The sequence below is a fragment of the Macrobrachium nipponense genome, chromosome 48 (assembly GCF_015104395.2).
Source record: "Macrobrachium nipponense isolate FS-2020 chromosome 48, ASM1510439v2, whole genome shotgun sequence".
Classification (NCBI taxonomy): domain Eukaryota; kingdom Metazoa; phylum Arthropoda; class Malacostraca; order Decapoda; family Palaemonidae; genus Macrobrachium; species Macrobrachium nipponense.
The window spans coordinates 18,587,506-18,601,312 of record NC_087223.1 but is presented as its reverse complement, the minus strand read 5'-3'; the positions used below and the strand labels follow the sequence as shown (position 1 = coordinate 18,601,312).

The following is a 13,807-nucleotide window of genomic DNA, read 5'->3' as shown; positions in this document are numbered from 1 at the left end:
CAAATCTAATTGCCTCTCATGGACTATGTATAAGTCTGTTTAGACTTAGATCCATTGAGGTTCCACCCAATTTTTTTTTTTTTAATTTACCAAGGCATAAAAATCAACTTCAGTATCTGTGTTCAACTTATTAAAAAATTCAGTAGCATTGGCTACATATACAAAATCAGAAAAAATCATTTTTTTGCTTGATGTTAAAGTAGAAATCAATTTACTGGTCACTACAGAGTGTCCTGGTTTCACTTAAGATTTAAGTCCCATTTTCTGAAGGAATGTAAATTAAATAGATAATTTTAGGTTCCTTTATCATGAATTATATATTGTTAACTACTTCTAAGCTGCAACATCAGCTACCATTACTTCCATTTCTACAATAATGATTTGTAATTGAAAAGCAGCTGCTATAGGTCCTATACTAATTAAAAAAGTGTTGGAAGCTCAAGTTAAAGGTAAGCTTATCTGACATCAGAATTTCTTCATTTTAAGAAGCTAAATAGTCTTAGGTAATTAAGGTCTCACCTGCAATTGTTGAGTCCATTCCATCCACGAAACTGAGGAGGCTGTTGCGCCATCCCCTTTCCTAGAATCAATCTGTCTTTCTTTAGAGTGCGAAATGGAACCCCGCCTCTGTTCTGTGACTTGAAGGTCATCAGCACCGTCAGCATCCCTGTCTCTGCGTTCATAGGAAGGAGCATCTCGCACTCTGAGTCCTTCGCTGGGATCCTTACTAAACCTTACTTCCTTTGGCAGTTCTGTTCTCTCGGCCGAATACTGACGGGAGTCCCTACGACCTCTGCTGACATCGCACCGGTTGTCCAGTGGATCGTGGTCGTCCCCGTCGACGGAGAGTTCCCTGAATCCCCTCGGGTCTCTGTCGTGACTCAGTCTGTCCTCCCTCACTTCGAGGACGTTCCTCGAATCTCTGTAGTCTCTCAGGTCTCTTGGTAAGCTAGTGTCTCTGAAAACCCTTGTGGGAGCTCTCGGATCATGATTGTTTCTCACATCGCCATTGTTTCGCACGTCTCTTTGGTTTTTGGCTGCTTTGCCGTCTCTCTCATCTCTCATTTCCAGCACATCTCTCGCATCTCTCAAGTCCCTTGATACCCGTTGATTCTTTGGTTCCTCTTCTCTGTCCCTGGGTTCCTTAACGTCTGGGATTTCGGCATATCGTGGCTGGCCATCGTGTTGAGGGTACACACTGTCTGACAGGAGAGCATTGTCCGGAGACGGAGGCCTCGGCGGGCCAACTGGAGTTGAATGATGATGAGGTGAACCCAACGCAAGAGGTGATGATGCACTTGGAGAGTGTGGAGATGGATGTGATGAACCGAGAGGGTTAGGAGAGTGATGTAAGGCACTGCCAATGCAAGGCTGTTTAGCGGGTCTGATAGTAGGGTACTGGATGGGCGACGACGATGCTGACGATGCAGGGGTAGACGATATGGAATCCGGTGATGTACGGGAAGCATTGAGCAAATCTTCAGTAGATTGGGAATAAGGAACGTCTTCATGATTTATAGGTATTGCACATCTTGACTGATGACCAGGCAGACCACCCACAGAATCCAGAGAATGCGGACCTGCGTCGATACTCGGATTATTGAGGGAATCAAAACCAGAGTCAGGATCTCTAGAGCTCCACCTGTTCGTCTTGGAAATCCAGTTGTCGTAGTTTCCTCTCGGTAGGGATGAGCTTCTGTGTTGCTGCTCCTCGTGGTGATGGTCCAGGTGGACCTTGGACTCTCGTTTCTCCCAGGTGTCTAAGATGTCTTGGAAGTTACGCGACTTTCGGTGTTCTCTCGCGTCGTAGGGCTCTCTCATATCTCTCCGGTCCCAGTTGTCTCGTTTGTCGCTCTCTTGCAGATTTCTGTCTCTGGGGTTTGGGAAATCGGAATGCCCTCCTCCACCTCCGTGTCGCTCGCGAAACCTACCGAAGTCTCTCTCGCGAGGTTCTCTGGGGTTGCAGAGGTCTCTGGAGCCTCTAGGGTCCCAGTGATCTCTGGCGTGATCTCTGGAGTCACCATTGTCAATCTTTGGTGGCGGAGGAGGCTGGTATGGACCCCGGACTCTCCGTATAGGATCCGGAGGCTGGTGTCTCGAGTAGGGGGGAGGCTGCCGAGACGCCGGGGGAGGGTTCGAGGGGGATCTGAACCTCGTGCTGGGGTCCTCCCTCACTAGACCTCTCCTGGGGAGGGTACACGTCCCAGGGGCCTGCAGCAGACGTTCGTGTTGGTACGCGTTGTCCTCGTGGTGTCCCGGGACTGGTGGTAATGGTTGCTGAGGCGGGTGTGGGAATCCCTGGGGATGGGATGGCACGGGAGGTGGTGGGTGGGATGGCGGAGGGGGAGGGTGAGCGCTGGTGGAGGGGGTACCTGGTCGTTGTCTGCACTTCCTGGAGTCCTGCAAAGGATTAGATGATTATAGAAGTTTGACAAGTAAAAGATATTAGTAAAAGATAAAAGTAATAGATAAACGTGAAGTTTAGTTTTTAACTGAAATATTATTCCTGTTAGGATTGTCACTGCTTTCTGAATAACGTAGAAATTGATACATCTCAGCGATTACATTCATTGACTTATGCTTTCCTAATATACCAAGCTTTGGAATTCTTGCTTTGCTTCTGGTTTTCATTGCATAATAATATTTTATCCTATTAAAGTTGGAACATTTTAAGTGCTTACTTCGGGGTCAAGTCCCATCTCTGTATCTTCCCCTTACACATTTGTTATATCCTTCAGGTCCGGGCTAGAAAAAGGTATCAGGTTGACCTGAACCAGTGACACAATTATGTTATTATTATTTGTGTCTCCATATATGAGAATAATTTCATGCTTGCCGTCGTCAAGTCCGGGGTCAGACTCTTTCACCAATGGAGGCTTTAACAGTACATTAAGAAGGAGAGAGAGAGAGAGAGAGAGAGAGAAAGAGAGAGAGAGAGAGAGGAGAGAGAGAGAGATCACAACTACCATACCCTACCACAGCACCTGGGCCTTGCCCTACTGGAGCGCCAATCGCGACCTCCTCCCTCCTCCACGTCCCATATACTACTGACACGGTTACGCAGGTCGCCGTGCTAAATACTATACTATCACGATGATGACGTCACTCGTTCCATTCATAGTTTATCGGAGTCATTCACATGATTTGTAATTTGGTGTGGGAAAGTTCTTCCTAATTCTATTGGTTGCTGGCGGTAGTATTGCCTTTGTTCAGTGTTTTATTTTTTGTGATTAAGTATGTATATATATATATATATATATCATTATATATAATATATATATATATATATTATAATATAGGATATATATTATATATATATATATACATATATATATATATATATAATATATATATATATATATATATATATATATATATATATATATATATTATATTATATATTATGTATTATATATATAAAGTTCGCGTTTCGATATTTATTCACTTCGAAATATCATCACGTGACACACAAAAATAAATAAATCAATGAGGCGAATATTACAAAGATATATACAGAATTATTTATATTTATATTTATTTAATTTTTTTAGAATTCTTGCAGGCAAGTGTGGCCACGACAGCACTTGCTGCTAAGTAGACAAGTACCAAGAATTAGTGTCAGTCCACTTTTAAGTCCATCGCAAAATGCTGTGTAAGTGTTAAGTGTTTTTCTTTCTCTCTCTCTCTCTCTCTCTCTCTCTCAGATCACGATACTGCCGTGACCAAAGTGCGGATTAAATCCGGATAGATGATGAGGTTTGGAATGTCCGGTGAAGTGAGAAAGACTTGGGAAGTCCGGTTGAAGAAGGGTTGCAAGTCCGGTTAAACGAGAAAGAGTTGCAAGTCCGGATAAAGGAGAAGGCTTTGGAGTTTCGGTTAAGCAGGAGTTGCCAGTCCGGATAAGAGGTAAAGAGTTGGGAGGTCCGGATAAAGAGGAGAGGGTTGGAGCGTCCGGTTAAATGAGAAAGTTACGAATTCCGGTTAAACGAGAGAGAGAGAGAGAGAGAGAGAGAGAGAGAGAGAGAGAGAGAGAGAGAGAGAGAGATCTTAAGGCAGGTAAACCAGAGAGAGAGAGAGAGAGAGAGAGCCAATAGATCATAAGACAGTTAAACACAGGAGAGAGAGAGAGAGAGAGAGAGAGAGAGAGAGAGAGAGATCATAAGGCAGGTAAACCAGGAGAGAGAGAGAGAGAGAGAGAGATGAGACGACGAGAGAGAGAGAGAGAGAGAGAGAGAGAGAGAGAGAGAGAGAGAGACGCCATATGGCATATTGAGGCAGCAGTTTCGCACACAGAATATTTAACCAAAAAGTAAAAAAAAAAATAAATAATAAAAATTTGCCAAACGATGTCTTCCTAACAAGCAAGAAATACCAGTTACTCAAACTTTATATAACTTAAATAAAAAATGTCCTGAATAAAAACGAAAACTTTAAATATTATTATTTACCTAAATATTTTGTTGTGTATTATATTCTCGTGCTACTTTCTACTTTCACAAATATCTTTATTAAAATTTGTGGGATATTTTATGTTTGTTGTTTGTAAGGTCATTCGTTTAGCTTGTTTCAGATAATAATAATAATAATAATAATAATAATAATAATAATAATAATAATAATAATAATAATAATAATAAGCTTTAAAGTCCAGCTTTAAAGTGTATGTATATATATATATATATATATATATATATATATATATATATATATATATATCGGGTCTCTAATTAACTGCTTATGTTTGATATACATACACAGTACATGTGTATGTATGCGTTTGTGTGTATGTATATGTATGCATTCAGCCGTGTTCTACACTGGGGCTAGTCTTGGAACTCTCTCTCTCTCTTTCTCTCTCTCGTTTCTTTGCCTATTTTATTATTTCGCGGCTTTATATTTTACCTCTCTCTCTCTCTCGTTTCTTTACCTATTTTGTTATTTCTTGGCTTTTTTAGTTCACTCTCTCTCTCTCTCTCTCTCTCTCTCTCTCTCTCTCTCTCTCTCTCATTTCTCTCTCTCTCTCTCCTCCTCCTCCTCCTCCTCCTCCACCTACTCCTCCTCCTCCTCCTCCTCCTCCTCACCAAGCAGCTGTTGCAAAGATGAGTTGCCAGAATTTTCGCAATCTTGAAGGGTTGGCATTCAAACATCCCCTAATCCTATTTCAGGCCTTGATTCTATGGCCAGAGGTTTCAAGGGCTTACGAAAGAAGAAGAAGAAGAAAAAGAAAGAATAAGGAGAAGAGAGAGAGAGAGAGAGAGAGAGAGAGAGAGAGAGAGAGAGAGAGAGAGAGAGTCCTCAAAATCCGCCATTATATCTTAAACTTTCTACGAAATCTTGCAGTATATATTTGCGTTTTCCTCCACTGTGGAACCGGTACTGTATAATATATAGTTCCGGTTTTACAGTGCAGGAATATGTAGACAGTTCCAGTTGACAGTTCAGGAATCTGTAGACAGCTCTACTTTTACACCTCAAGAATATGTAGACAGTTCACCAGTCCTACAGCTCACGAATCAGCACTGACAGACAGTTCAAACTTCTACAGTGCCATAAACATGAGCGCTTTCATTCCGGTGTGGTTTTGTGAGTCAACCACTAGAGCGAGTGTCTATGTATCTATTTATTTAAGAAGAAGAAGGAGAAGGAGAAGAAGAATAAGAGGACATTTTGGTCAGGTCACTAGCAACAGGTCCTCCTCCTCCTCCTCCCCCTCTTCTTCTTCTCTTCTTCTTCTTCTATTATCTAGTCTGTTTCACGAGTTGAAAGCTTAGATTTACCAATTTCTTTTTTCTGCATTTTCAATCTCTTGTCGGAGATATATTTATATTTTTTAATATTCTCACGTTTCCGGTTCAGCGGACGAGTGGAATCTCATTCCTTCAAGAGAAAAAATCTTTTGTAAAAGAATTAGCTGTTTTATTTATATTTATTTTTTTTTATAGGACTTTTGGCCTGAGGCGAGTGGATGTGGGAGTGACGTCATAGCAGCAGATTTTTTTTGTCATATTTTATTAATTTTCCATTAAAATTTTGCATTTATGAGACAATTTCCATATAGAAAATTAATCTAGATGCTTAATCTTGCTTTTTATCTCCTTATATGATAATTACGACCTCAAAATTTCACCAATATAGTAAAAAATGTCAAACTTAGCTAATTGGTGCAAACTTTGAATTCAGGATGACCAACATTACCGAATCACCACTGGGCGCGATGCAGCGTTCGACCATCATACTTTCGACTTCGTTTAGTCTGCTATACAAAAAATTTAAAATATATTAATTTTATAAACAGAGAACCTTTCTAAACTATAACCATGGCGTAAGCACACATTTCGAATTCTCGCTCGAGGCAGACGGAACGCCGCCAGAGCATCGCGGTTAAAACCGAAGACAAAGCCAAACGAAATGTTGCGGTCGCGGCAGCGTGCTCGCTAACCGGATTAGACCGAGCTTGGACCTCAGAGCTAGGCCTAATGTTTAAGTTTATTATTATTATTTCTTTTAACTTTCTTATTGATTCTTGTTAATTAAGTACGTCAAATAACTACAAGTGTCTAAATATATAAAACAATATTTCTTTATTTGTCTAAACTTATGAGATATAGCAAAAAAAAAATTCGATAAACAATTCTATTTGCTAGAAGATATATATATATATATATATATATATATATATATATATTATATATATATATATATAAATAATCAATTTCCTTTAAAATGAATTTAGCAAAAAATAAAAAAAAATTACTTTTGACTGAAAATAATGATTTGAAAATTTGTAAAAAAGATTATTTCGTAAGATGAAATATATTTTTATTGATTTTGTAAATAAAAGTCAGTTAGAGAGAGCATCCTCGTATGCTTAACTAGCCCAGGCCCGATGTAAGCTAGAGATAGGATGGAAACACAAATAGAATGATTAAAAGAATTATTTTATAAAATAATTTGATAAACTCAAAACGGAAGTTAGTATTTTTGATGTTATAAAATGCTACAAGAATTAAATAAAACATTTATTGTGAAATTTATGTCAAAACCATAATATATTCATTTATAAAATACTGCAAAATTTTTGTTAAAATCTGTAAAAAAATATTTAAAATGTTCCCGCTGTCAAGACATCAAAACCAAGAATATGTAATATTTAAGACATGATATAAAATATTATGATGAAATTCCTCGACAGAAAAAAAATTGAATTCATAAAATACTGCAAGATATAAAAAATCTGTAAAAAAATATTCAAAATATTTCCACTGTCATGACATAAAAAAAAAAACAGGAATATGCAATATTTATGAGCTAATATGAAATATGATAAAATTTTTGAAATCCACAAAAAAAAAGTTAAAAAATCCTTTTTACAAAACGATAAAACTGAAACCGCCAAAAAAAAAAAAATTATATTCACCGAAATAACGTATTTCTGGAACATCCTGTTGAAACGTAAACATCTCCTATCGGAGGCGTTCTTCTCTTTTCGCCGAGTCACTGTTTAAACAAATCATAAACAAGGCTGGAAGGGTGACTGGACCCGTAGGTACCCTAATTAAGATGGGCGCGCTCCAAGCAGCGAAACTCTGTTTCAGAGGACCTCTATTCCGTGGAACAGCCCCCTATACTGAGGATGCGCAATTGAGGGACTTCTTCTTTATACTTTTCTCCTGTCATTTTAATACATTTTTGTCTAGTTATTTATTCCTTTGTTTTTTACTTTTATTTTTGCCTTCTTTTACTTCCGGAGGATGCGCAATTGAGGGACTTCTTCTTTATACTTTTCTCCTGTCATTTTAATACATTTTTGTCTAGTTATTTTATTCTTTGTTTTTACTTTATTTTTGTCTTCGTTTACTTCCGGATAAGCACAGTATTCTTTGGAAGGTTGAAATCTGAGTCAGTGGCACCTTTGGTGGGATTGTCCCAAATGAATAGGGTTCGTATCTTCGGGATATAATAATAATAATAATAATAATAATAATAATAATAATAATAATAATAATAATAATATAATTTGGAACAATTCCACCAAAGGGGCCCCTATATATATATATATACTATATATATATATATATATATATATATATATGTAATCTATATATATATATATATATATATATATAACCATATATATAATCTATATATAGATTATATATATATATATATATATATGTATATATATAATAATCAATAAATATAGTTATATGCCTCGAGGGAAAATAAACAACGGAGTATCCGCGAGATATTTCGACATTCAAGTAAAGGACATTTGAACGTCAAAAGATCTCGCGGATACTCCGTTGTTTATTTTCCTTCGTGGCATATAACTTTATTTATGGATTTATCACTTTCCTAACTTTCGTGATTCAGTTATACATATATATATCTATATATATATAAAATATATATAAAATCTATATATATCTCTATATATATATATATATATATATATATATATATATATATATATATATATATATATATAAATATATATATATATATATATATATATATCTTTCCCACGTGTTTTTTATTATTATTATTATTATTATTATTATTATTATTATATTGCCTATTTTTGGATTGAGTGAATTCATCAGGACGTTCAGGCAACTTGTATACTATATTCAGTGTTATTGTGTAGAGAAAAATGCATATTTCTTGATTTATAAGACTGAGATAAAATTTTCGCAATTTCCAAATACCCTCCCCCCAAAAAAAATAAAACAAAACACCTTATTCAATACACATCCTACCCTCTCATCCTGAATCCTAGAGCGCCCCTCCGAGGACCCTCCTGTCCCAAGGAGTGGATAGCAGGCTCGCTCTGGTAGAGCCTCCCCCTGTGGCTGGCCCCCGGGGGCATCCCCTTCTGAGGAGGCGCCGCAGGGGTGGATCGCTTGGGAGCTCGCCCCTTTCCCCGCCTCTCGAGGAGCAGGTGGGCGAGGATTTTGCAGGCGTCCATTTTCATCTTCACGCGTCGGTAAGATCCTACATCTCTCCCCGGGACGCCCTTGCGTCAGCGACCCTCGTATCCGCGACCCCAGGGGGCGACATGACACACGTCGGCCCTGTGTGCTCAGATCTTCAGGGGTAACGCGTCTCGAGGACTGCTGGCCCGCTGGGCTGGGACGGGGCCCTGGAGTCCTGCTTCAGAATGTCAACAAAGCGTTCTTCTTCTTGGATTGTCTTCGAGGAGTCTCGGGCTCCTGGTTCAGAATGTAAACAAAGCGTTCTTCTTCTTGGATCGTCCTCGAGGATTCTTGGGATCTTGGTTCAGAATGTAAACAAAGCGATTTTCTTCTTCTTCTTGGATTCTTGAGTAGTACTCCTCAGGCTCGTTTTTTCTCAACATGAGATGTTTTGATGATGGTGCGTCTTTTTCGACACATTTTCAATTTTTATAAGATTTTTTTCATATAGTTTTTCTATTATTAAAATCACATTTCAAAGGCCGCAGATGCAGTGGGTTGGCTCAGAAGATTTAGTTCAGGGCTAAACTCTTACAATTCGCCAAAGATAACACTGCAAAAATGTTCAAGACCAAATGTTTTGACGATACTTAACTCTGACACATTTTCTATTCACGTTCTCGTGTTTATCTTCATTTTTCTTGTTGATTCATCACCTTTCCAAGACCATGGTATAATGTCCACCTTTAGAATATTAAATAAAACATAAATTACGAATACGTTTATATAATCATATTATTGTTTATTGACCTGTTTTTATTTGTTATTTATTTTGTCATTTTTGTTTTTTAATTTCCTCAAGCAAAAATAATGTTTAATAACTGTAAATATTATGTAAAACAAACTAGTTAGTTCTAAGTAAAAATTTGTTATCCCATTTCTTGTCTGTGTTGAATGCAAGAAATGTAAACCTTACAGTAAAACCAGCCGAGTTTTACGTCCGTTAAACCACAGACACAATTTTGAAATCCTAAATCTGATTGCCTCCTCCCGGTTATCCGTTAAAACAACGACGCCAATCGCCCCTAAAACCTGCAGACAAGACCTCCTTGGCGCCCTTGACCAATTGCCCAAAATGAGCCCACATCCTGCCAGATTCTCCCACGCCATTACAGAAACGCTTGCTAGGTTTCACACGACTTATTGAGATCTCTCCCAACCGACTCAATCGGTTCGAGATTTATACGCTGGGAGGCGCTGCTGTGTCTGTCCGGTTATGGGACGGCACGCGTATGGGCGAGGGATGCCAAGTTCTGCCAGAATTGAGTTGTCAGTTTTGTTTATTTTATGGCGTTGCTGTAGCGCAGATAGGCGAGGCAGCTGTGTAGGTATGCGTGAATCAGCTAATTTTATCTAAGTTCTACTAAGTAAAGCATGATTTACGTGTCTATAAAAGTACAGTAAGATAAAAAAAATTTGTTATATTAATTATTATTGTTACAAAGATACATATGGCAGTTTTGTTTATTTTTAGGCGATGCAGCTGTGTAGGTACGTGAATCGTCTAATTTTATCTAAGTTCTGACAGGTAAAGCATTATTTACGAATCTATATAAATACAATAAGTAAAAAAATTTAGTGTAATTATTGTTTTTGTTATCACACAGACAGATATGTCAACTTTGTAGGTACGTGAATCGTCTGATTTGATCTGAGTTCTACCAAGTAAAGCTGTATTTACGTGTCTGTAAAAATACAATAAGATAAAAATATCAGTTATATTAATCATTATTCTTACACAGATACATAGATCAGCTGTGTAGGTATACGTGAATCACCTAACTAGATCTAAGTTCTACTAGGCAAAGCATCAGTTGAGCGTCTGTACAAAAATACACAAGTGGAAATCATAATCCAATTAACATCACACTTCTCGGGAAACTACATCATCCACGCTACGTGGAACGAAGGCAGCCACGCCCATCTAATTCACTGTCACCTACATGACATCCCACCGCCAAGAGCTGATGAAAGTCATCACATATATGTCAGGAGGGGAGCTTTCCAATTCCCCCCCCCCCCTTTTTGTTTTTTTTTTAGTTGGTTTCATTTTTTGCCTCATGCTAATTCCGTGTGAGGTCACTGACCTGCCAAGAGGTCAGGTAAAATGTTACCTATTCTGTATGAAATATAAATACAGGATTAGAGAAACCTCATTAAAGTTCAGATGAGGTCAACCAGTAAGCTAGGGAAAGTACTTAGAGCAATTTCCCTAACGCACTGGGTCAGTGAAGATCTAGATCAAGAATAGGTCAGTTACTTCCAAAATGGTCAAAGTGACCTCTGACCCGTTTCCTCATGATGCATATAGTGACGTACTATGCCCAAAAAATGAATTTCTTGTCAGTCAAACACTTCCCAAGATATCAAATGTGACCTATGACCTGGGAGCCACTGGATGAACTGGAAACTGTGTCATTGTGAAATTCAGTAACAGGTCAGCTTTGAACCAAACAGAAATCTCAATGACCTTTGACCTGTTTTATGGATACATTTCCAATGAGTCAGATTGGATGACCACTTTCCGAAAAGTCAAATTGAAATGTGACCTAATACCTGACTTCAACAGATAAGCTAAAAATAACTCAACCCAAGGAAATTCAAATAACAGGTCAATTCAGTCCCCATTGACCTGTGACCTAATACCTGACTACAACAGAAAACTAAAAAATATCTCAAACCATTGAACTTCAATATCAGGTCAACAAATTTCCCATTGACCTGTGACCTAATACCTGGCTACAACAGACAGATTAAAATGACCCCAACCGTACAAAATTCAAATAATAGGTTTTCCCACTGACCTGTGACCTAATACCTGGCTACGACAGACAGATTAAAATGACCCCAACCCCACAAAATTCAAATAACAGGTCAACCAATTCCCCCCCCCTCCCCCCCCAAAAAAAAAAAAAAAAAAAAAAAAGTTAAGAAGACCTTTGACTTAATTCCCTGCTGCTAAGGGCAAACTAAAAACTATATCATCCCCAAGAAAGCCAATATGAGGTCAGCCACTTTCCAAAGAGTCCCAGAGGCTTGTGACCTATTTCGTGAACGTAACAAACAATTAGAGAAGAAGATAAAAAAAAAACAAATAAATAAAGCTAGACCTTCCACATCCTTTGATCACAGGCGAGACGAGGCTTCGATAAACAGAGCGGAAATAGATTTGAACGCACGTATAGCTGGAATTAGGAGCCTCACACTATGAAGAATTATTATTATTATTATTATTATTATTATTATTATTATTATTATTATTATTATTATTCCATAATGGGACCAGAAAGTTACAGCATTACATTAAATCATATTATTATTATTATTGGAGAATGTGGTGCGTAATTAGAGCAGGACTTCTCATTATACATTAATCTATCATTATTATTAGTATTATTATTATTTTATAAGAATATAATGCATAATGCTACTAGGCCGCCCCAGCATACATTATTATTATTTTTATTGAGAGAGAGAGAGAGAGAGAGAGAGAGAGAGAGAGAGAGAGAGAGAGAGAGAGAGAGAGCCTTCTCATTTGGAAGACTTCTCGATCAGTAGGACCGAAAGTTTAATAATATTCTAATTCCGTTATTCAATATCGCCCGGTATCGACTGACACACCTGCGAGAAGACACCGTTATTCGATATTGATATCTGAACAGGTGAGATGAGCCCGGTATTGGTAATGATTACAGGAAGAAAGTTTGGAAATATTTGTCCATTTTCGCCACGGGAATAAACATCAAACGAAATTAAGCCTGGTCGATGCTTGGATGGGTAACCAGCAACATGAATTCAATGGCCATTCGTATAAAATCTAGGCTTTTATATCTGTTAAAATCATGCAGTTATAAGACTATTTTGAATGTTATATCTTGTTCAAAATAGTATTAGTCTTTTCATCAGTAAATTGGAACGAAATTAAGCCTGGTCGATGCTTGGATGGGTGACCAGCAACGTGACTTGAATGAGCATTGGTATAAAATGTAGGCTTTTATATCATCTAAATTCATGCAATTATAAGGATATTTTGAATGTTATATCTTGTTCAATACAGTATTAGTCTTTACCTGGGTAAAATCAAATTAAATTAAGCCTGGTCGATGCTTGGATGGGTTGCCAGCAACGTGTCTTAAATGACCTTTGACATATAAGCGCCAATGATCGTGTACCTGGCCTCTGGCATGGGGTTCACAACTTCATCCCCCCAAAATCATGCATTTTAACCCTCAACAGACCACATACTCATTTTGGTGGGTTTTCATGTCTCATTGTAACCCATGGAACTTTGCAGGGCACAGAAAAAATAAACAGTGAATTAATTGCTACATATTTATTGTAGATTCAGAGTTGACCTCTAGAATATGGAATTCACTTATTTCTTCTGTTTTTCTTATCTCACATTATTGTTATTATTATTATTATGAAGCTGCTAGCCCTATACCCACTGATAAATTTTTATTTATTATTATTAAAATGTCATAGAAAACGGATAAACAAAGAAGATGAATGAGGGGTAAATCAACTAAAACCAGAACTTCTCCAGAAACTGCAAGAAAATCCCGACGTAATTTCCCGTGAGAATGAAATCAAGGGCCGCTAAATCACCGACCAAATGAAGTGTGACGGAAGAGGTTAAGAGATTACCGAAGCGCGCTGAAGCAACAAGAGAGAAACGGGGGTCGCCAAGCGTCTGTTTCTCGCGCTTTGAAGCGGTGGGGAGTGCCTGGTTTGGCTGGGAAGTTGGATAAAATCAGTGGATTTAGACTTTGGTACAAGGGATTTTGCACTTTTATGTATTCTGTAAGGAATAGTATTGTTTACTCTGTAAA

At 37.9% G+C, this 13,807-nt stretch overlaps 1 protein-coding gene across 1 annotated transcript in view; it reads right to left on the bottom strand.

Annotated features, from left to right (window-relative positions):
- Positions 1 to 13,807, bottom strand: part of LOC135205153 (uncharacterized) — a 91,798-nt gene that overhangs the window by 18,578 nt on the left and 59,413 nt on the right. Inside the window, exons 3-4 of the mRNA XM_064235518.1 lie at positions 8,760 to 9,153; positions 520 to 2,400 (exon numbers count right to left, since the gene is read on the bottom strand). Coding sequence (XP_064091588.1) covers positions 520 to 2,400; positions 8,760 to 9,153 — 2,275 coding nt within the window. The remainder of the gene's footprint in view (positions 1 to 519; positions 2,401 to 8,759; positions 9,154 to 13,807) is intronic.